Genomic DNA, 23816 nt, shown 5'->3' with positions numbered 1-23816 from the left:
CGGCAGATGGAAGCTTCAACCCCTGTCTCCTAAAGCGCACCAGACGCATAGCGCAGGTGTTTAATCCTCAAACTCCTGTTCATATCATTCAGGTAGGGCCAGAGGCCAGTGCTGGCTCGAGTATTGATGTCATTTTAATACAATATTTACAGTCGGCAATGTACAAAAGTGAGAAGTCTGGTATATCCGTGCAAGTACAGACATGCCCCTCGGCCATGACTGTTACTGTACATTGCGCAGAGCTGAGAGACAGCAGGTTTGTGCTCCAGGAAAGAAAAAGGAAACATTTCACCTGCACTTCCTATGGTCTGTTTTCATTAGACAAGTTAAACCCGCTGTCATGAAGAACGCGTGATGTGTTAGTTTAACAAAATGGACAAAGTCATCTGAAATCAAACAAATTGTTAGCGTTCCTTGTCTTGCCATAGCCCTGAAGAGCCTGCGCAGAAAGCCATGCAGACGACACGACGTGTCGCCGGAGCGTTGGTCATCGCCGTGTTGACACAGCGCGGGCAGACAGCAGCAAGGTAGAAAGCTGGCTCCCAGCCAAGTGTAATGTTTGTTGGAATTGTTTGCACATTCCAACCAGCAGTATTTCGGCAGCCTTCGGGTTATTGTATTGCTACGGTCTTCTTTTTCCCGCCAGTTATTGTTGTCAAATCGATTGCTGCCTGCCACCCGTTCCTATTACGTGTACGTCTGCCAGGTTACAGACCGCCGGGCCAAGCCAGCTATGGTGTTGAGATGGGTAGAGAAGACAACCTGGATCATCTGTCTACTCTACGTGCCGGGATACTTTGACACATAAACAACAAACTATTTATTTTAATGAATACAAGATTGTGCCACGAGTGTGCTGTTTATGAAGGAGGCAAATGGCCTTGAAGAGAAGGGAACCCTGGGTTAATACACGAGGTCAACCCTGCAGGCACAGGGGTTTCAACGTGAGGCTTATCTTATTCTCTGTCTCAAACATATCAACCAGGGTAATGAAAAATTCATTGAATCAGTTACTTTGTGCAATTGAACACATCCATCATTACAGATGCTTTTTTTAAATACGGGAAGCCATGTGACCGCTGCAGTCGTGAACCGCCTGACCACGCAAGACCTCTTTGTAATGAATATTGACTCGTATTGCGCTAAATTCATCCAAGCAAGTCGAGCCTTTTGAAATCTCTGAAACCCGCCGCCTCCCCATTTCGTCGCAGGCTCACTGAGTGTCAGCGTTTTGCTTTTTTCCCCTCCTTGAAGGTTTCACTTAATTTTCAGCCACTGTTGATAACTTGATGATGAAATTAAATCCATTACCTGCTGACTGGACTCGAAGGCAGAGCTCCCCCCCCCCCCCCCAACACTCGCAGGCTAAATTTAACTTTCCTTCCAGCAGACGTTCACGTGGATTTCCTCCGCCGTTCCGACTATTTGATATCTTCTCTCCTTCGAGATTAACCTTTATGGCCCTAATAAATGGTCTATATTGACATCAAAGGGATGGGAAGATGGCGCAGTGCCTTCTGGGAAGGGGTACAGGGGGCCCTCTGAAAGCGCCGGGTCCAGACTCCCCCCCCCCCCCCCCCCCCCCCTCTAAGCGAACGGTAATCGCGCCCGGCCGCTCGGAAATTACGCTCCTCTTTGTCTTTTTAATTAAACTCAAGCACAGTTTGGAGGCTATTTGACCTTTCCTGGCCCCTCTTTGTGGGAAGTGCCGCAGGTCATTTCCATGCATATATTACCCCCCCCCCCCACACGCACACTCACACACACCCCAAGCCACGACACCACCCCACTATCCCCGGCAACGATATGCGAGGCTTTACAGATTAAGGAGAAGGGTTTGGTTTAGGAATATCGTCCATTTCTAATCTGCTTCGGTCGGGGCAGTGGCTTTGCGAGTTCTCTTGCAGATATGAATTGGAGGTATTTTGGCCATCTGAACTTCAGCTAGAAAATGTGGTGTGCTAGGACAGTTCGTTAACCGGTGATGTGTTCATTGCCATAGTATTTGGCGTATTCAAGCAATATCTCATACGCTCATCCAGTCTTGTGCCAATATGCAGCCATTCCACTCACATCAAACAGGGCGGAGATTTCCCATTTTGGCCCGATAACTGAGGATTCTGAATATCCTCCAGTCAGGTCCCATTGGTCATGAAAAGGATGAAGGTATCCTTGGAGCTGGCTCTGCTCTTGCGTTATACAGAGGATGGGAAGGTAGTCACAGCCATCCATCTGTGCTGTGATTCCATTGTCGTGTTTAATGTGTGTTTGGTAATGGGACCTACTATGGTCACTCCCCCCCCCACCTCCAAACCCTGGCCTGGCACTCACCGCTGGCGCTGGAGATACCGGCGCATGCTTGGCCGCCACCTCTCCTCTGCAGGCATGCGGGAGAGCGATAACCAGCCCCGCCGTTTGACACACAGAGATACGCAACACCGTCCTCGCAGAAAGCTTTGGCAGACGCCGGCTTTGTTTTTGTTTTTCTGGAAGGGGAGGGAGGTGGGGGTAGCTGTTGTGATTTGGGATTCATCCACCGGTTTTTAGGCCCTTAAATACAATGGGGGGCTCTTGTAGCTCATCCAGAAAAATTCTCCTCGCCTCTCCCTTCTAAACCCACAGCCCTGTAAGGCACCCTGCCTCACCAGCCTCCCGTCTACCAGGGATACAAACAGACAGTAGCCGAACTGCCCCCCCGCGCGAGCGAGCGAGGCCGCGGCCGATCTCGTGCCCGCGAGGTGGAGAGAGAGAGGGCGTCCTCCCCTGCAAAAGCTGCACCCCTCTCTCGCCCGGCGCACTTTTAACTATTGATGCTAAATAGCTCCAAGTGACAAAAGCAGATGCGTTCTGGCGGGTGGGATCAAATGCAGCCATGCATGATTAATGGGGCCCGCCGGAGCAGATGAAGACAGATGATGGTCTGGCTCGGTGCCCGCAGAGAGAGAGGGGGAGAGAGAGAGGGGGAGAGAGAGAGAGAGAGAGAGAGAGAGAGAGGGAGAGAAATGGAGAGAGAAAGAGAGAGAGTAAGAGTATGAGAGTACCTGTATAGTGAGTCGAAGTAGACCTACCCCCCTCTCCCCCCCCTCCCCCACCCCCCCCCCCCCCCCGCCACCTCGCAAGTATGACCTTTCCCCCCCTCATGCGTATGTGTGTGTTTTGCGCCTGGGCGTGCTCGCGCATCTGTACAAACAGAGCACTTAGCAGCCGGGTAAACTCACTGCTCCCGGGCCCGAGCTCCGCTCTCTGGGCAGCTCTCAGCCCTGCAGCCAGGGTCTGGGCTGAGCAGCCGGGGTCTGGGCTGAGCAGCCGGGGTCTGGGCTGAGCAGCCGGGGTCTGGGCTGAGCAGCCGGGGTCTGGGCTGAGCAGCCGGGGTCTGGGCTGAGCAGCCGGGGTCTGGGCTGAACAGCCGAAGTCTGGGCTGAACAGCCGGGGTCTGGGCTGAACAGCCGGTGTCTGGGTTGAGCAGCCAGGGTCTGTGCTGAACAGCCGGGGTCTGGGCTGAACAGTCGGGGTCTGGGTTGAGCAGCCAGGGTCTGTGCTGAACAGCCGGGGTCTGGGCTGAACAGCCGAGGTCTGGGCTGAACAGCCGGGGTCTGGGCTGAACAGTCGGGGTCTGGGCTGAACAGCCGGGGTCTGGGTTGAGCAGCCGGGGCGCCACAGGCCAGGGGGTGTGGAGGCGTGCAGGATCAACAGCCTATATCACCTTCTGGAAAGACCGGGAGAGGGATGAGGGAGGACAAAAGGGAGGATCGGTTCTGCTCGGACTCAATCTCGAAGAGGACCGAAATTGTCAAGTCATCCATGAGCAGTGGAATGCAAAGCCCAAATTTGGAGGCAGATACGGAACAATGACTGAATGTCCAATAGTTTTCACATCGTCCCGTGCTTCAATCCTATCTTTGTCAGAGAGTGTTTCGCCTTGACTGTTTCTGAAACGCCCACGAGGTTTGTTCCATCTCCGATGCAGAGATGGAAAAGGCCTGCACAGGACATCCTTAACCAGCAGTGAGACCAACCAGTCTGTCAGTGCGTCAATCTACCAGTCAGTCTGTCCGTCCAACAGTGAGTCAGTTAGCCAAGCAGCCAGCCAATCAGTCAGTCAATCAGTCAGTGAGTCAGTTGAGCTCACTACCAATTATCCTGGTCATCAGTATCAGGGGGGTGTCAGCCAGGCCTGCTGCACCACCACTGGTTAATGAGGCCCTCGGAGATGGGAGTGGGGGTTTAGCTAGTGGGAGACCAGAGCTGGCTAGCACAAGTATGACTGTATAATGTCAGAGCAGGGAGGGGCTGAGAGGAAGGGGGGGGTGGGTGGTGGGGACAGGGATAGGGATCTCCAGATGGTGATTGGTCGGTGTCAGCCCCACTTACAGGCGTGATTTGGATGGGTTACGCAGGGCTGCGGGCCCCCCGCTGAACCCCTGAGCGACTTCTCAATTAGTGCGCGGCCTAGCGGAACTGCCAGACACTATTGTATGCTCCGCACCCAGCCCCCCCCCCCCGGCCCCCCGGCCCTGACTCCATCTCTCCGTCATAGGCCACATCGCAGCCAGATGTCTCCGGTGATCAGGTGGAGATGGTCAGGTTTTTTTTCCCCCCGTCTGTGTTCTCTGAGGAGATGGACAGCGTGATGCGGGCTGGGCCGTTTCTTCTCTCTTTGCGGTCGCTCAGGTAAACGCTTGGGCAGAACCACCAGCTATGGCAGAGGGGGGGGGGGGGGGGAACCAGCCGTCTAAAAAGCCCTTTGTTGTTTTCCTGTAGCTGAGCCTGCTCGATGAGAATGGTGCTGTTTTTTTTTTTATGTCGCTCGAGCCTTCATGATAACAGTGGCGTTTGAATGCTTCACGACTAGTTGAACCTGAGTCTTTGTGATAACGAAGGATACACCGAGGGGCAAGAAAGAAAGAAAGAAAGAAAGAAAGAAAGAAAGAAAGAAAGAAAGAGAAAGAGAAAGAAAGAAAGAAAGAAAGGCATACCTTGCGTAACCAAGCCCATCCAGAAGCAGCCACTGTGCTACGCTTGTGTAAAATGAGATGTAAATGCGGCCATTTTAACATCCTGATTTATTCATGAGGGAGCCCAAAGAAAGAGTGGAATGCTAATGCCGTGCACCGGTTTGCCCTTGGCCCGGGTACATCGACAAACAAGTCACTCTTGCCAAAGGAATTAACAACTTCATTAAGTCACCTGACAGGGTGGGCAAACGTGGCGTTATCCCCCCCCTCCCTCACACTTCATGATGACGTCATCATTGCCCCAGTGCCACAAAAGTGCTACTGTACAGCTCGTTGTTGGAATATCTTGAAATAACGACATCATCAATTGACCCTAACGTGGTGTTTATCACAACCCAAGTGATTTAACTGACCAACCACATTCGTTTTGATGTGTTTTCACGTAAAAACTCCCCCCCCCCAAAAAAAAATGTTTCGAACGTTTGTGTTCGAATAATCCATACATAAAGCTCACTGAAGATTGAGGGACATCTGTAGGAATGAACCATTACGACCAAATCCATGGAAAGTCCTATTATTTAGAAGCCATCCAATCTATAATTGGTTTCGGGGGCGACTGTGGGGAGGAGGGTTCTAAGAAGGAATCAATGCACTCCTGAGGTCGTTCCTACCCCTTCATTAAATGTGTATCTGAACAGCCTGCGATGAGATGCTGGGATTACACCAGCAAACAGACGAGCGCAGGGGGGGATGGAGCGGAGGACGGTGGAACGGGAGGGGGCTGGTGGCTTGCTGCTGTAGCTGCATTGATTGCGCTCTCCGCCAGTTTTCCATACACTTTTAATCTCTCTGAAATGCTAAAGAGGCCATCAAAGGGGGGTCCTTGTGCCACAGCGCCATCCCCGCGTGTCAGTCTGGTGATTTCTCAGCCACCTCCGCCGCATCCACAAAGTCCTGATCAATGGTGGCGACCACCAGCAGCTTGTATTGCATCGCAGAAAGGAAGGTGTACCGCTGCACTCACAGAGTTGCTGTTATGCATGCAGAAGTACCACCGCCCCCCCCACCCACCATATCATCAAGGAAGTGATACCAGGCTATAGCACTATGTGTTTGGATTGATGTCGATTTACATCATCAGCGAAGGATCTTCGAAGAAGGAACTACTGATATTAACAGCTGTTGTATTTGATTTCTGATTGCCAGGCATAGGTTGGGACCACGCTAACCTGCAATTGTGGCAAGCCCTTGGCAAGTCTTTGAGCAGTTTATATATCGCCAGAGTCGTGCTTATTACTCTGGTGTCTAATTGCATTGAATAACAGTAACTCATAACTTTTTCTACGCCATTTACAATGTCACACTGTAAAGCCAATGTCACACTGTAAAGCCAATGTCACACTGTAAAGCCAATGTCACACTGTAAAGCCAATGTCACACTGTAAAGCCAATGTCAGCCCAAGGAACAGTCCACATATGGATCGTTCCCACAAATAGTTAACAAGTCAGTTTCTCTAGAGGTATAGAAAGTCTTAACTACTCACATATTTTAACGGTTTCAGATATTTGGAATACACCAGACCCAAGGCTTTTGTAAGCTCTCATTAAATTAATTGGCTGCTCTTGGTCCATTCATTAGTGAGACCTCCTTTGTTGGGCTCGGATAGTGAGATCATTTTAACAGATCACCCCCCCCCCCCCCCCCCCTTCCAACCACCCGTCAGAACAATAAAGAGTGATTACAACCCCAGGAAATGTAGGTGTTCCCGTTACTAATGCATTGCTCTGATACCCATATGTAAGAGGCACAAAGCAGCCAAGCTTTTGATACTGAGGGATGTGTATAATTAATTAGATTTTCAAAAGAGGGGAGGGAAAAAAGAAAACATATTGATTGAGAGTTCATCTGGCTTTATCTTTATTCCACTCATTACTTTTACTCTGAGTAATATCAAGGTGGATTTTTTAATTCAGCCCCATGCGGAATATATATATATATATATATATGTGTATAAAAAAAATCTAAATCTGTGTTTTATCAGTGATTAAAACATTTCAATCATTATTTTCCACCAAAAAGATCCCTCTGGCTGAATACAGGGTGCCATTTAGAATTTCATCTCATTAAAATCCTGCATTAAGTATTTCTTAATTCACTTATTAGACGACCCATAAAAAAAACGAAATTAATCAAGTTGGTTTTTGAAGTCCCTTTAACAGATGGAATCTGAGAATGGGAGTGTCACACGGAAGAGGCCTTTTACTTCCTTTAAGTTAAACTGACTAATGAAATATTCTGTCAAAGAAGACAGACACGCCAGAGTATTTTTTTTTAGTTGACTTCTCTGATACATAGCTCACAGGATAATAGGAGAAGGAAATTGCCTGAGAATAAATGTGGATATGTATTACAGCTGACAGCCAGTGATGACCGGCTTTAAGGCAGCAGTGAAAATATTTAGAATGTATCCAAGTCGAGTGTTACAACAACCTGTCAATCAATCATATTTTCCCTGATAAGGCCCCACCATAGTCAACCCAGAAACTCTCCCAAACACGGTTGCCTGGGCTTATCAACATACTTTTCCCGTCGTTGTTTTGACAGGACAAACCTTAGGCTCTCTGGCAACAAGGTGTTACGGTGTGTGTATGACATCAGTGAGGGAGAGCTGTTGTATTGCACAGCACTTCTCTCCGTGTTCCCGAAGACAGACCACGAGGGCACGCCAGCGTTCACCAGAGGATGAGCGAGGAGAACACGGGCCACTCCAGCTTCGTGTCCCCAATCAAGGACACTCCATCGGTCGTTTTCCACTTCTAAAGCCAGCGCTGCCAGCACTCTCATGTCTCCGTGTTCTCTGGCTAGTGTCAAACGAGTATGTCATCCCCGTTATATATTGTATGAAAGCCTTTTCATTCTCCATCTGAGTTACTCTCAAGTACCGGGCAAAAAAATGGAGACAAAAGAAATGTGACCATGTCCCCCCCCCCCGACTCTACCACCACCGTTTTCAGTTTAATGAGATGGCACATAGATGTTAAAAGCTTCGAAGGCACCCTGTAATTGCTATGTTGTGCTTAGGAAAGCTTGGCCGCCATTAACCTCCCAACACTACAATTCACTTCACACGTCTGGCAATTACCTTGCCTGTAATGCCCAATCTTGCAAATGTGTGTGTTCTTGACTTCCTGTAATTAAATTGGGCTTTTCACATGTAATCTGAAAATGCTGAGGGGTCAGAATGGGCACCTGTAATCACCGCCGATCGAAATCTGAAGTAGGGTCACATACTCTAGCATCTCTCCCTCCACACCCTCCTCTACCGGCACTAAACTGTCCTGATGAGAGAGGTCGCGGTCGCTTTCGGCAGGGTCAAGGGTAGGGTGGCATTGTTTTGTTTTTCCAAAGAGCGGGAGGAATGTGATGCGATGAAAAAAAATTACAGCCTTCGAATGACAATGCCATTTACCGCTTACTCTTTGAGTGTAGCCTCATAGAGGTTTGCTATGGAGGCTATTAAGTAGAGCTCTTAGTGGCCTTTGTAATTTCGGGATTTTCCACCGTAGCCGAGTGAAGCAGCTGTGCCATTACAAACTACACTAATGCCACTCCAGATAATGAAGGGCATTGCCAATTAATCCCCAAACCAGAGGTGAAACTCTGTTGAGTGTATATTCAGATGCAACTCAGAAAGGGTTTTTAAGAGTTCCGAACGTGTAAGCAAAGGGTGCACAAAGCACGAGTTGGACTCAAACTCGGAACGACCAGATGTTACTCGCTGTCTCAAACCGGCCACTCTTTCCTTTCCCCTTGAATAACACAGCCACCATTTTGTCACCATGTGTGAAACCCAGGCTTGCGGTGCTGGTATTTCTATTTGAACTAAATGGTTTTGAGTTCAGTCGCCTGGACAAATTTATTTTTTTGGACCGTCCCCCCTCCAGTAAAGATTAGCTAAATTAGCTGTGAAGAGTACTGACTCGTGGGACTGTGCATGTTTGGTACAGATAATTGCAGGGCTAGTGTGGCGTACCCTGGCATCAGTCTGGGGATTGCAGGTGGGTTGGCACAGGGAACTGCCTATCAAATGCCACATCTGGCCCCCGCGGGGGTCGAAAACTTTCATTACACCCTCTTCAAAATGGCCTCTCGAATCCTCGCACATCCCTGCCAACATTTCTAGCTGAAAGCCCTCCCCAAGCCTCTCTCACTTTTTTTTTTTTTTTTTTGCAGGATGGATCATTGAAAGAGAGAGTTATCAGTTGTTTTTGTAAGAGGCTAGGAATGGTAATGGTGAGACTGGCCTCTGACAGTTTGTCGCCACTTGAGTGCCTGTGTATGGACACGTTTTTCTGCTTGTGCTGCACGCACAATATGCTGCCGATAATAATGTTGTTTTTCAAAGTAGAGGAACGCGGTGAAACTTTTAAACAGAAAGGTCAATGTAGTCGCACTTCTGGCTAACAAGAATATATATATATATATATATATTTCAATCGTACAACTTTGAATCAAATCTGTGTGAAAAACACTCTGGTATGGAAAGAATAACGATTCCAATTCATGATGAATGCCCTTTCATTCCTCAGCCTTCTCTTTCGGTCTCCTTTCTACTGCGGCGAAAGGAGCTTAGTCTGCATGAGAGAGCTAGTGCTAGAGAACAAGTACTCGCACATCGTAGCCATGTGCCGTTTCCCTAAGAGCTAATTAGTAGAGATACCAGCTAGCGCTCTCTAGCCAGCGAGGGCTGACAGTTGGGGTGGGAGAACGTTTCTCTGTATGGCTGACACTCTCTCCGAGAGGAGGCCATAATTCATCATTAGGATATCAGAGTCCAGGTGCAGATGAGAACTGATGGAGGCGGCAGCCAGGCAAGTCGGGGCACTCAAGGAGGAAAATCTTATCCCAGGTCACGCCCGCGGTAATTGAAATAATTTTGCCCCCAGAGTTGTTTAATCACTGACAATCACACATGCGGGAGTGAGGGTGTCGGAGTGGGGGGGGGGGACTCAGCTGAAGAACGAACGCACAAGTCTGATTACATCTGTCACCCATAACTGCCGCTGCACGCCCCCTCCCCCCACCCACCCAGCATAAAGGCACACTCCCCATCTCTCCATCTCCTTTCAGCGCCCAGCGCCCTGCGCTCTCTATTTTCAGTTTATAAAACTTCCTCTCTCTTCACTGGGTGTCTACTTCCAACACCTGGTATGTACGAGTGAAAGTTGAGTGCAGTTGGTTTCATTTTGATTACTTACATCCAAAAGTGTAGACCTGGCCTTGTCTTATTTGGGAACACATTTCTCTTTGGCGCTCCACAAACTCAGCAACCATCTCACAGCATTTGTCATGCCTCGGAGGCAGCAAGGGTGTTACCGAGGCAGGCGCTGGCTGGCCGACGGACACCGCCATGTAGCGCATCTCCGGAAAGAAGAAATAATGAAAGGCCGGCATCAGAACAACGCAACAAATCATTTGTCTGTTATTAACCCTGAGCCTGTAATTATGCAGATTGCCATAGATTTTCCCTGGGTGCCCGGGAGTGAGATCCAGGCCTTGCTCTCGGCATGGCAGGAGGACGGGAGAACGGCCGTGCATTACTGAACTTGCCACATTCATCATGTTGACTGATGGCACGCGGAGCCGGTCCCCAGGTCCCGGTGGTTAATGTAGTGGGTAATTAACTGTCATTTGCCTAGTAATAGGCCGATGATCAATGGTTTGTGAGGAAACAAATTCTAATTCGGCAGCTGATGAATGCACGCCGAGGCCAGAGCAATTGAAGTCACGGGAGGGGGAGGGGGAAGGTGGGGGGACAAGAGGAGAGAGATGGGGGAGCCACTGTCAGAATTTTAAAATGGCTCTGGAGGTTGTGGCGTTATCATTCTTTTGTCACCACCCCCCACCTTAACCCTACTACCCACCGTTATCCCCCCCCCCCTTCTTTTCTACCTCTAAAAAACAGATTAGCCCTGAAATAAAGTATTGCCTAATTAGTTTCCCTCAATATTTGAGGATTACTCTAGCAGGAGGATGGTTGAGACCAGCAACGGTGGTGTTTTAATAAGCGCCTAAGATACAAGTTGTTTTGGTCAGTTTGTTCGATCGCCAATGAATTGTGTCTTGTGATTTGTTTCATAGATGAGGGCGTCTAAAGACAATCGAAACCTCACTACAATATTTAAGTTGCATAACGTAACGGTATTTTCTTGCTCACGGTCAAATGAATTTCAAGAATAGTTTTTGTTCCTTTTGTTCAGCTCAGGTCTTCCGTGTTTCAGCTCACACACTCATCTCATTATCAGCAATAAGTCACTTTGTGGTTTGAGTGTGCTTAAATGACTCAGGTTTCTGTCGCTCACTGAATCCTTTGACATGATCTCGCTCTGGCTCTTCTAGGGAGGGGCGGAGTTTAACGGAAGCCAAAAGAATCTGAGGGTGCGATCCGCTTTCGAGGTCCACTGGACTAAAGCCTTGTGGAATAATTTAATTGGTGTCTGTTTTTCTCTCATCAAATAGGTATCACTCAGCCGTGATGCGCAGTGATACACAGTGAGTGCCTTTTGGCGCTTTGGCGCTTCGCTCTCCCTGCATTCCGACTTGAGGAGGAATGAATTTTAATTTGATGTTGCGTCTGCGGCCTCTTTAAATATACATGGTATTTTGTCAACCATGGGTGTGGAGCCAGTGTCAACCTCGCATCGTACATCTGTTATTCTGTTTTGGCCTAGAACCACAGTCGGCACTCCTCAACATAAGCAAGACATCATCCAAGTCTCAGATTGATAGATATGCATTAGAAATTAATATATTTATTACCTATGATAATCCCACACCAAAAGCAAGTAGAGGGCGGGAGTTTATGTGTGGCTTGTGCACGGGGCCTGTAAGGTCTCCTCCTGAGGTTTGCGTTGGAGAGTGTGCCTTTGAATTCATTACAAGCAAACCGCGCTTAATTTGCCGCCTCCCTCGAGAGCCATTAGCGTCTGTGGCATCAAACCGGCGGAGCGTGGCAAGAGACGAGTGGCAGGTACGCTCCATCCATCTTCCCTCCCTTCCCCACAGGGTGAGGGGCTTGCTGGAAAGTCTTGGCGTGCCGGGGTTTGAAGTGTGTTTGCCACACAGGCACTGTGGAGCGCTGCCTGTCTGCCGAGCTGGCTCTGACACACTGGGCACGGAGTGGTGCAGTCTGGGTAAACCGCAGACGACTATTAGTAGACCCGATGCCTCCTATTTTGGACTCTGTCTATGTCTCACAGACTCTAAAAAGAATGTTTGATTTGGGAGGCCCATGTATGTATTGTTCCCCTAAGTCAGCGCAGGATAGGAGCCGCTTTTAATCATTTAACCCAACGGTTAACACAGTAGCGCAGGACGTTCTGTTATGAATTATGCAGCAAACAAGTGGATTTGAGAATGGAGTGGAGTTTGAGTGTGCTCTTTCTGGTACCCATGGGTCTTATTTTCTCCATACTCTGTGAGGAGAAAACTGCTTTTTTATCGCAACTTTATTGAAGGTATCTTCACCATGGAATCCATTTCCTAAATAGAAAATGGATTCACGTTTTGGAAGAATTCTTTCAGAATATCTGCCTAACTCAGTAGCATTCCAATATGATACGAAAACACCTTCCAGAACTTCATTGTGTTATTTAAAGAGCGATATCTGGATGTTTGATTGAAGTCTAAGGTATTGTATGAATACCCACAGGCCATGGGGATGCACAGGGCTCCTGCCTCTTGTTTTTATATACCAGAATCATCTAGTTCTGTTCATTTATAGTTTTGTATCTTGTTACTTTGCTCTGCAGCTGTCAATGTCAGCTTTTGAAATTCAAGGAGAAAAGGGGTGTGTAAACATATTGGATCAGCTCACGTCCTATAAGGGTCTTTATACGAGAGTACCAACACACGCACACATACACGCATTGTGTTTGCCAATGCAAAGAGCTCCTGCCTGAATTGTTTGAGAGCTGAACAACGTGACAATCTTTGTCAAAGGTGTAGGCTACTTTAAATTTGCATGAGATGAGAGGAGGGCACAGACATTGGGAAAGGGAAAACGGAACGCTGCTTTGATTCGACCTGACAGCCAAAAAGCTTAAAACATTACACTCTCACACGGGTAGCTTCCATTATTTATAGCAATCAACCCCTTGAAACCTTCAGTCAGGATTATTCAGGTGTCAATGCTTAGGGGTGGCTTCCATCATTCCTCTGTACACTGTCTTGAATGTTGCCATACATGGGCTGGTTCTACCCTTCTCTTCTCTCCTCTCATCCAAACTCATCCTTGTTATCTAACTCTAAATCCATCCCCTTCCTTTATTCATTTCAAAAGATTTTTGGGGATCAATTCCTTGGCTTTGGAGGGGGGAAATCATCATCATCTATTTCATGTGGAGGCCCTGCAGGCAATGCACATTTGCGTTGAAAGAGCTACAGAAGAGACCAGAGATAACACAAACGTATCTATATTTAGACAGCTCAAAGGGAAAGGCATAATTCTTTTAATTAAACCGGCAAGGATTCATTGGAGCTTTCCAGACCTAGATTTGCTAGCCATAGCTAGCTACCTACGCCGGTATGGGACATATTCTTCATTGTCTCAAGGTGTGTCGGCTGTGGCCCTTAATTCACTAGCTATTCATGAGGGCACAATCTATCTGCTTTCTTCGCCTTGGGGAAACATACTTTCTGAAGGTTGATAAACAAGCATACATATCCCGGGCCCTCAGATCATTTATCAGATTGCGATCTCTAACAGACTCTGAGAGTGGCATGCAGTTTTATCATTTTAACAATGATGGCTAAAACTGCCTCAAGAAGTCGGCCTAATAGGTTATTTTGTTATATGATTTCAGTATCAGATTTTTTCTTCATCCTCCCGCCCGCCCCCCCCCCCCCCCCCCCTTCCATCCAAGTCTAGGTCGCTGTGGAGTAACAGCTCTGAACCCCTAATGAATACTCACACTAATGTCCCTGGAGCAGACAAAAGGAATAATAGGTCTCTCCCAGGGCGTTGGGGACACAGCCATGTCCCATAAGTTTCTATGGGGCCAAACTGGGGCCCTGCCTGCTGTTTTTTACTGTGCCAGACTAAGCCTTGTCCGTCATATTTCTGGGGTGTGAATATGGGTGCCGGCTTGTCTTCATGTACGCTAAAAGCCAGCACACCTTCACAGGGTCAGTCCTGAACAAACTCTGTGATCCTTCCGTCGCAGTCTGGAGTGTCTGTTCACGTGACGGCGCGTGAAATAAACATCCGTGTAAAATCCCCGTCGTCGTGGCGTTTGGGGCGTCCTTGGGATTTCGGGGGCGAAACACACGAGCTCAGACTTGGTTTTCTTGTGTTTGTGTCACGCAGGTTGTTTGGGGTGACGGGGAATTGCGCGGCGTGCAGCAAGCTCATCCCGGCCTTCGAAATGGTCATGAGGGCCAAGGAGAATGTCTACCACCTGGACTGCTTCGCCTGCCAGCTCTGCAATCAGAGGTGAGTGATCGAAGCGATGTCCCCCCCCCCGCCCCCCACCTCCCTCACACCACCACCACCGTTAGACCAATCACGAGCCTTGTTGGGAACCAGGGATGGCAGTGTACATTCTAGATCAGTCTCTGTAGTCCCTGTTAGTGGGGCTGATAGTTGAGGACAGGTCTCCATGTCAGAGATTTATCAGGGAGGCCTGTGTGCACACAGACACAAGGCCTTAGGGGCCCTGGGCTGAACACAGCAGAGTGATTATGGAGCTCTACTGCTGTAATGCATGTACCTGGACCAGGAGAGCTGTGTGTCACACACACACAAACACAAACACCAGAATCATTTAATAGGGTTTATTGGGACATCTCAACACTAGTTTGGCTATACCTTAAATATTCCTGAAATAACGACCATGAAATGAGAACATTTAGGTGTTCCTCAGAAAGCCATTTGTATGATACGCGACTAACCTCATTCCCTAATTCAACTCCCCCCCTCCCTCTCTCTTTCTCACTTTCCCTGTCTCTCTCACAGACATGCACGCACACACACACACACACCAGGCACATTGCACAGTAAAGGCGAAGGGCCTGGTTACGCACAATTAGCACTGGGTTATTGTCTTGCCACTTCAGCTGGCTGCACGAGACAGCCTCCCCTAATGCAAGAAGTCAGCTAATCTTCATCACCCAGGCCCAGGCAGGCCAACTCTGGTCGTCCACATTAAAACCCATTTAAGCGCGGGGCAAATCTTTCTTTTCACATTAGAGCGGCCAGCGAACTGTTGAATAAAATCGACGTTGGGGCAATTCCCACAGTCCTTCGTGGCCTTCCAGCTAGATTCGGTTGCCCATCACAATTTCACCGGTGCTCGCCTCACCGAAGATTTATCGCACAGTGCTACGGTTAATTGAAGCCGTTGCTCAGCTTTGACTTTTTGTGTATATATATTTTTATTTTTATTTTTTTTGGGGGGGGGGTGTAGAGGGGTTGTTTTCGGTTGAGTTTTTGGGGGACGTCATTCAAGCTCTCAAGTGCTGTCCTCAGAAGAACTCCCCTGCATTCACAACCCCTGTAGTTCAACCAAATAAGCTCAAAGAATGTTCTGTCATCCCAGGAACGATTTGGCCCTCGTTTTTACTGGCAGGGAAAACATAACAGTGAAAATTGATACTCAAAGACTTTGCCACTGCCCCCCACCCCACCCCCCAAACTCCCATTCCACCCCCCAACCCCCTCTTCTAAATACTCCCTATCATGGAACAGACAGAATTCTTTTGTCAGCAAAGTGACAAGGAATTATCTCATACACACACTCACACCCATACTTAAACACCCACAAGCCAACTGGCTCGTCTGACGTACTTTGTTGTTCCCGAGCCTGTTTGCGAGAGCTAGGGTGTGTTTGATATAAAACCTCATACAAGGAAGTCGACTTTTCCGTTCATTTCCGTCCCCCCCTTTTCCTCCAGCAAATCTTCTTTTGATACATTATCACCCAAGTCAAGCTCTGTGAATATAGCCCACACCTAGGCCCAATCAGACTGACTTAGAACCAACAATGGGAGAAAATGAATATCAAACACATGAACGACAAAGAAAGGAACAAATCCGATCTCAATAGTCACTAAGGCAGACAGACATTCACCGAGCGAACCTTTACCTCCTGATTGTAAATACTGCACTCCTCCGAGTCAGAATCCAAGAGATCGGGCTGTAGTTGATCAAATCTTTACTGTGGGAAACGAAAACAGGGTTTGTGGTGCTTTTTGTCTGGCACACTGATCTCTGACCATGTGCATCCTCCCAGCAGCTTGTTCCCTTCTCATTTCCCAGCACTTCGAGACTTGAAAGGGCCTCGGCCCTTCAATAAAGCAATCTCATCCATCTCGCAAATTGATGGAGAGATTTCTCAGCGGAACATGGTCGGAAAATGTGAAATCTGATAAACAGAGCAAGGCGATAGCGTGGGGGAGGCGGGGCTGAGGGTGGGAGGGAGGGGGGAGGGAGGGGGGAGGGAGGGGGGGGGTTCACGAGGGGTCGCTCTGTATAATTATCCCCCGGCTCCTGAGGGTCAGCTGCAGATGGCTATGGTGTTTGAAGGTTAAATTGCTACTATCAAGTACGTCAGTTAGCAGTCCTCCCCAACCCCCACCCCCCACCCCTCAGTTTCTCCCCCCCACCCACCCACCCACACACACACCCACCAGACCCTTCCAAACCCTCCTCCTCCCCCCGCCGCCCTTTGGTGCACTGTCATCCACCACCGCCCCAACTGCTGGATGATTTGAGAGTCGACCCGGCCGTGCCTCTGCTCTTCTCTATACCAGGGGGATGGGGACCATGTAGTCAGTTATTATTCTGATTTCATCAGGGACTCACTGCTAGGCCCTAATGGGCCTCCCATGCTCCACCGTTAAGTCTCTTGTTTAAGTGATGGTCCAATTAACCCAGGCTAGGGGGAACCGGGTCTGGGAGACAGTGGCCTGTTAGTGAGCATGTCATACTGATCACGACCTGCTCCTGGGTTCCTTCCCTTCATCAAAATGGCAGTTGTGTCTTTCCCTCGAAAGAAGCATCGAAAGTCGAAAACCCCTCCTGTGGAAAATAAGAGAAATGGAAGTAGTCTGACCAGTTATCTTACTTGTGTATCTGCCAGGGAGCAAGCGAGTGAGCGAGAGAGGGAGGGAGGGAGATGTTTTCTTCTCCTCCGTGCCTGGCCGGCTATGGTGTCTTGCTGAGGTAGAGAATAGCTTCTGTCCCTGGTCCATCACTGGAGATATTGGTTCGCGCATTGGCTCTGATTGCTCATGTCTGCCCCGAGTCTGGCCTTACTCTGTTAAACTGGACATAAATCCACACCCGTGACCTTCTCATCAGCCTCACCAGTTTACCCCCCCCACCCTCTCTGCAAGACGGAGGTTGTGTAGATGCTGCGGCGGTGTGACTGGGTTGGGGTTGGATTTGGAGGGAAGGAGGGAGGGAGGGAAGGAGGGAGGGGGGGGGGGGTTGGGGCAGGGGCTGGCTCTTAAGGTGGGAATGGGAGAGATGTGGTGATGGTGGAAGAGTGTGTGTGTGTGTGGGGGGTGGGGGTTGGGGGGTTGCAGAGATGAGACTTCTTCCAGCAAGCCGTTAGCCACAGATCAGCCCTTGGGGGACAGCTAATCGATGGGGCTGTCGTCCGGCCTCATCATCCAGCCAGCGCTGGCCCAATTTCCCCCCTGATGAGCTGGAGGCCACAGTCTAGAGAGACTCCAGGGAGAGGCCGGAGTGCAAGGGAGCAGCGGAGAGCAGGGTAGGGTGACAGTGCAAGGGAAGGTCAGTGCTGATAAGGGGGTGAGGGTGCGAGGGGGGTGGGGGAGTGCGTCTCCAGTGTGCCCCAGACGGGTGCCCTCCAAGGGGAGAGTGACACCAATTGGGCTGGACCAGGCTAGTGCCGCAGCACACAGTGGTGTGTTAGGTTCGTTAAGAGTTCGACTCTGTAGGCCTCAGCAGACTCAGCTGTCACATTGGGTGCGCTAGGTGTTGATTACTTCGAACTAGAGAAGGAGACGGAATGCACAACCCGGCGGAACCCTATCTCTCGCATTAAAATAACATCCGCTGATTAGTTTTCAAATGAGACATTTCAAACGCAGCAAGAGTCTGACAAGTCGGTATTTAAAACCCTTCCCAAGCCTGTGGTATTTTTCTGATTGCCCAGCAGCAATCAGACAGAGAAAGAAAAAAAAGATTTGCTACATGCTGTTACAATTAAGCATCGGTGTCATTGGGCCAACTGTTTCTGAACCTCGCTGTATCCCAACTGTAATTAGGTTTGGTGCTGGAGAGACCATTTTCTCCCTTTGACAATCTCCCTGTTCCTTCGTTTGAGAGGAAAGCGACTACTCTAGTTAACACAGGCCTTCGAGGCAAATAGCTGGCATCGCAATACATCTTTTAAGTGCGCGAGTGTGGAAGGCATTTCCCCCTCCTCCCCCTGCAACAAGGGGTCTCCAAAGACTCATTATTCTCAGTCACCTCTAAGTAAAGGAAGTAAGAAAGATGTGCGTGTGTGCGCGTGTGTTGAGGGGTGTGGTGGGAGGGGGGTACAAGAATGACAGGGCAGGGAATGCAACAAGAAAAAAAGAGATTCAGTCCTCCACACCTCTAAACCCATGTAGCCATGATGCGTAATCATTTTAGATCACTCATGGAAATGATGACTTCTTTCTGTTTGCAAGGGCGGTGGAAGACTATATTAGGGTCAAGGCTTTGCTAAATAATGAGCATGTACAGTACTTTTAGGAGCCTTTAAACAAAGAGCCGTGTAGGAGCCATGCGTTTGTCGGAGAGATAGGGAATGGTAGGGCAGCACAAGGTCCTTTATTAGACATGCCTCTGACGGGCCCAGTGTAATATCCTCATCATAATTGGTCCACAGATGTTACATATGCTGTTGACATTTCACCGAGCAGAAACAATTTGGCTGTGTGAAATAAGTGGGGGACAAGGGTAAGAGGCGTGAGAAGGGAGAGAGTGCAGGCGCGAGAGAGAAAGAGAGAGAGAGGGAGGGAGCGACGAGAGCAACAACCCAACCCAACCCACAAAAAAAAAGGCTGTAAATAAACAGAGAGGAATCCTATTAGCGGGGCGAGAAAGGGAAAAAACGAGGTACGAGGCGCAGGGAGAGCGGGAGGGGGCACGGTGTCAGTAGAGACGGACACTAATGGATTCTGGGAAAGAATGTGTCATTTAGACTGGACGTTTTTATTGGAGCGGATGACACCATTACTTTAAGCACACCTCTGCTTCCTGTTAATCACCGTGTCAACAATCAAGATGAATGGATATTACTTGTTAGATTTGATCCGTCCTAATGGTGCCACGCCTGGGCCTGACATTGGCTCCGACAGCGAAAATAAAAGTTTGCAAAAAGCTTTGACAAGCAGGACCAATGCCAACAGTCTAGGGAAAGTATTACAAAGTAAAGTCCTGGTGAGTCATGTCAAATAAGGACAACACAGTGTCTATGTTGTCTTTGTAGTTTTCTAGTCAGCCAAGCGTTCAACCCCTTGGCCCCAAACGTAGCTAGTCTCAGGTACCTCAGCCACCCTCGACAGAGTGTGCAGTATCTTCCCCCTTCCTTCCTTCCCCCCACCGCCCGGGTCCTTCTGGCTCCCTGTAGGCGGGGGTCTCCATGTGGACAGGCAGGGAGAAGTCAAACACAGATGAGCCTCGAACAACCTCCCACCCCCACCAATCCCCGGTAAAACACGGAGTCCAGCCCTCTCCGACCTTGTCCGACTCTCACAGCGAGTGAGATAAGCAACCCTCGGGACAGCGTGGCGGTGGAGTAGTGCTTTCTCTCTCTTCATTTCCCCCTCCCTCCCTCCCTCCCTCCCTCCCTCCCTCCCTCCCTCCCTCCCTCCCTCCCTCCCTCCCTCCCTCCCTCCCTCCCTCCCTCCCTCCCTCTCTCTCTCTCTCTGTCTCTCTCACTCGCGCACGTTCTCCCGTTCAACATAATCTCCACTTCGCCTATGTGCGAAAGGTCAAGCATGACGTTTGGCCCTGCCTGCTACTCCAGGCAAGGGGTAAGGTGGGCGGTGGTAAGGGGGGGTTATGTAAGAGCTGCAGGTATAGAGTCTCCCCCCGGCGATCTGGGCAGGAGATAACAGTGCATATACATTCACACTTCGAAGCTTCGTTGGAATCGAGTTGAGTGCGTTCTGGAGGTGAACTCGTCTGCACACAGTCCCCGTTAGGCTGAAGGAGGGGTGAGGTCGGCGGGTCGGGGGGGTGAAGGAGGGTAGGTGCAGTAAAAAGCATGTGGTACCGGGAGGGTTATCTCCCGGTAGCTAACTAGCTAACAATCCAGCCAGCCAGGGTTAGCCTACAGCCAAGCGCTAATGATGTGAGATGCTTGTTTTGAAGGTTATGTAAACATTTATCTCTCCCTCTCCTCATCTCTCTCTCTCTTTCTTTCTGTCATTCTTTCTCTCTCGCAGGTTTTGTGTGGGAGACAAGTTCTTCCTGAAGAACAACATGATCCTGTGTCAGACGGACTATGAGGAAGGGTTGATGAAGGAGGGCTACGCACCACAAGTCCGCTGACCTCCACAGATGGCGAGAAGGAGGGAGGAGGAGGAGGACTAGAAAAGAAGGGGAGTGGGAGACAGAGAGAGACTGAAGGGCGGAGGTCTTGCAATCACCCACCAAAAGCACTAATGCCTCCTCTCCAGCACCATCTGGCCCCACATGTAAATACCCAACCTGCCCACCTTTCTAAGGGACCTCTGCTGTACAGAATAGCCATAGAGACTGAGTTTTTTAGGGGGAGGCCTCTAAGAAGTTACCATGGACTACTTGTAAAAAAAATAAAAAAATAAAAAAATAAGAAAAAAAACGACAACGACAAACAAAAAAAAGTTGCATTTGTTGTTTTTTGTGTTCTGATGAATGCTGCCTTTCCGCCTGCCGCTAAACGCAGGCCTGACAAAGCTGTCCGCCACAACTTCAGATGATGGGGCATCTCCCAATCTCCTGCAGTAACACTGAATCACAGAGGCCCCCCTTCCCAAATCCTAACAATTACCGTCCCATTCCCTCAAGAGGGGGTCACGGTCGAAACAATCATGGTGGCCATGGCCGGGAACCCCCTGACTCCCCAGGCAGGGGGACAGACAGCGTCCGCGTGTGAGCGTCATACCTCAGGCTGAGGAGGGATTGTTTTGTTTTTTTACCCAAAGTATCAATTCTGTCATAATCCCAATCTACCACTTCAGCCCTGCTCTGACTTGCTTTACAGACACTCTCCAAAGAGCACTGGATGTGGGTCGGGGAGAGGGGGGGGGGGGGGGGGGTTGTGTTGGGTTTGTGTCATTTTTGATGGAGCCCTCATATTTGCTAAAAAAAAAAGAAAAAAAAAGCCTTGCTTTCACACTGGGAGCTGATCTACTGGATAAGGGACGTGATGGGGGAGGGGTGGGGTGTTAGAAGACTCCGCACTGGGGTGGGGTGGAGGCGGAGGGGGGGCGGTGGTGGTGTTATGGGTTGTTACTTTTTGTACACTGTATTTATTTGATAAGCTCTCAGTGCATCACCTGTTGTCCCCATTGATGTAACATGCTGATACTTGAATCCAATCACTGTTCAAGACCCTTTTTCCACCTTTATCAATGTGACAGCGGTTGCCAGGTTTACGACATTGCTCACAGTTTAGCACTTACTGTCATCAAAAAAACCACGATGATGTCGCCTTACCAGTTGGTGTATGGGTGCTTGGTCACTGTGACTTCAAGCCACAATGGGTCTTTTACCTTACATCAGAAGACGATCATGTTTTTGATGACTCAGCTTAAATAACTGTAGAGACTTTACCAGACAGTAAGAGCAACCATGCTTTTCATCATTTGCAAGCAAATGCATCAGCAGTTAACGCAAATAGGGTGCTGGTAAACAAAAAATTAAACGTAAGGTTGATTCATTTGTAAATCGTGGTTGTACATAAAAGAAATATTCCTTTTGCTTGCTGTTGTATAATGATTTCTTTTTATGTGTCATCCAGCATGAGATGTTTATTTTTAGGACAACGCTTGTAAATACTGTATTGTAATAATTTTAAGCACAAATGTAATACAGTTTTATTGTGTTAGCGATGTGTGTAGTGTGTTTTTTCCTCTTTCCCAAAGCACCACTTTTGCATTTGGACTCATTTTGGCCTCATGCCTTCAAATCCAAAGAAAGTTTACTCCTTACACTTTACATATCCCAGTCCCGGTGTTTACTGAAGCAACTAAGGTTAAGTGTGTGCCTCAAGGGCACAGCATTAGATGCAAACCAGCCACCAGAAAGCATCTGTTCTCTGCCCATTACCCTAACCACCAGACCATGTTGCAGCCGATGATATATGATTGATCTAAAGTGCAATCATTTTCTCACATGTTTGTTGTCTTTCTAAAACCTATAAAATGCTCTTTCTTTCGGTTCTGATGAAATGGAGGCTGTAATTGCCACAAGGAAAAGCAAGTGCCCTTCAATCACTTTGGTTTAAGCCGATAATTTCTCATTGGAAGGACACTATTGACGTTTTTGATTCCTGTTCTTATATGGCGGGATTCAAAACTGCTTTTGTTACCACAATAAGCTTGGAGGGAAGTGTGTTTCTATTTCAGTACTGTCATGTGTCAAACATCTAACACAAACCCACACTTCATTTACACTTTGCCTTCAGCGGCCTTCAAGTAGAAGCACTATCTTCCCTGTGTTGTTCCAGCTAATTACCTGGATTTCGATTTAGAACCATCTAGAAACACTGAGGTAAAACATTTGGGTTAAACTTATTGCACTAATTAGCGGGGAGGTTTGAAAGTACCCTATGAAGTTTTGTCGACAGTGATGCTCACATCACATTACAGAGTGTAATATCCACACCAATTAAGCTAATTGAATTTCCTTATCCCGACACACAAAGAAGCCAAAGAAACTCTTTGATTAGACCCAAGCTGTTGAAAGTCTTTTAGAAGATGGCAACCCTCAACGTGGATGGAGATTACAGCCTCGTCAAATTAGAGCAAACCTTGCAAACCAAAGGGAGGATTCTCGTTAATGGTAGACACGTGTCACGTGCGATTACACCTCTCCTGATAGGCTGTCGGATGCTAACCCTGATGCTGCTAACCTGATCCATAGTGGAACGGGCAGAAGGATCATATGGATGCTGCCGCATTGTTGGCATTGTCTTCCCAGTCATGATGCAACACACTATTGTAAGCACTGTCCCACTGTATCTTTCAAACGATATTAGCTGATTACCAGGAGAACAAAGGCTTTGTTTCTCTGAAGTTGCTTGAGCATTTTGTCTCATCCCCATTGCTATTGTTAGAATGCTAATTTAAGCCAATACACAGTAATTAGAATTTGTGCAAGCAGCACATTAATTCAGTTGAAACCAAACGCATCTGCTTTCATCTACAGTTTAATCCTTTGTAGAAACATGCTTATTATCATAAATAAACATACATAGCCTTCTCTGTAATGTCCACACACAAAAATATGTATTTCTCCACTTTGGCCACAGTTGGCTGGGGGTTAGGCACCAGCTGACATCACAGAGCCTTTGGCTGACTAATGATTTCTCCAGAACAATAACAGTCTGCTGTTTGACCTTGACAACACAAAGCAACAATACAATACAGAACTCTCACGTAACCTACACATCTTTACATTTACATTCATTCATTTAGCAGACGCTTTTATCCGAAGCGACTTCCAGTAGAGATTTACAAAAAGTGCATAGGTCAATGATCATAAACAACGAGATAGCTCCAAACATTGCGGGTAGCCAAAAACTTGAAGCATACATTGTGAAAAGCAAAGAAGTGCCGAGGTCTAGAACCAG

General features: G+C 48.4%; 1 protein-coding gene across 3 annotated transcripts in view; it reads left to right on the top strand.

Moving 5' to 3' along the window:
• Positions 1 to 21239, top strand: part of lmo3 (LIM domain only 3) — a 34990-nt gene extending 13751 nt beyond the window's left edge. For all 3 annotated transcript variants that reach the window (XM_084701418.1, XM_084701417.1, XM_084701416.1), the window contains exons 3-4: positions 14324 to 14449; positions 20425 to 21239. In XM_084701418.1, coding sequence (XP_084557544.1) covers positions 14324 to 14449; positions 20425 to 20530 — 232 coding nt within the window. In that variant the 3' untranslated portion in view covers positions 20531 to 21239. The remainder of the gene's footprint in view (positions 1 to 14323; positions 14450 to 20424) is intronic.
• Positions 21240 to 23816: the final 2577 nt, after the last annotated feature.

Source organism: Hypomesus nipponensis, chromosome 7, assembly GCF_054491055.1.
Source record: "Hypomesus nipponensis isolate SF chromosome 7, ASM5449105v1, whole genome shotgun sequence".
NCBI classification, from domain to species: domain Eukaryota; kingdom Metazoa; phylum Chordata; class Actinopteri; order Osmeriformes; family Osmeridae; genus Hypomesus; species Hypomesus nipponensis.
Note: the sequence above shows the minus strand (reverse complement) of the source record. Positions and strands in the feature narration are given on the sequence as shown.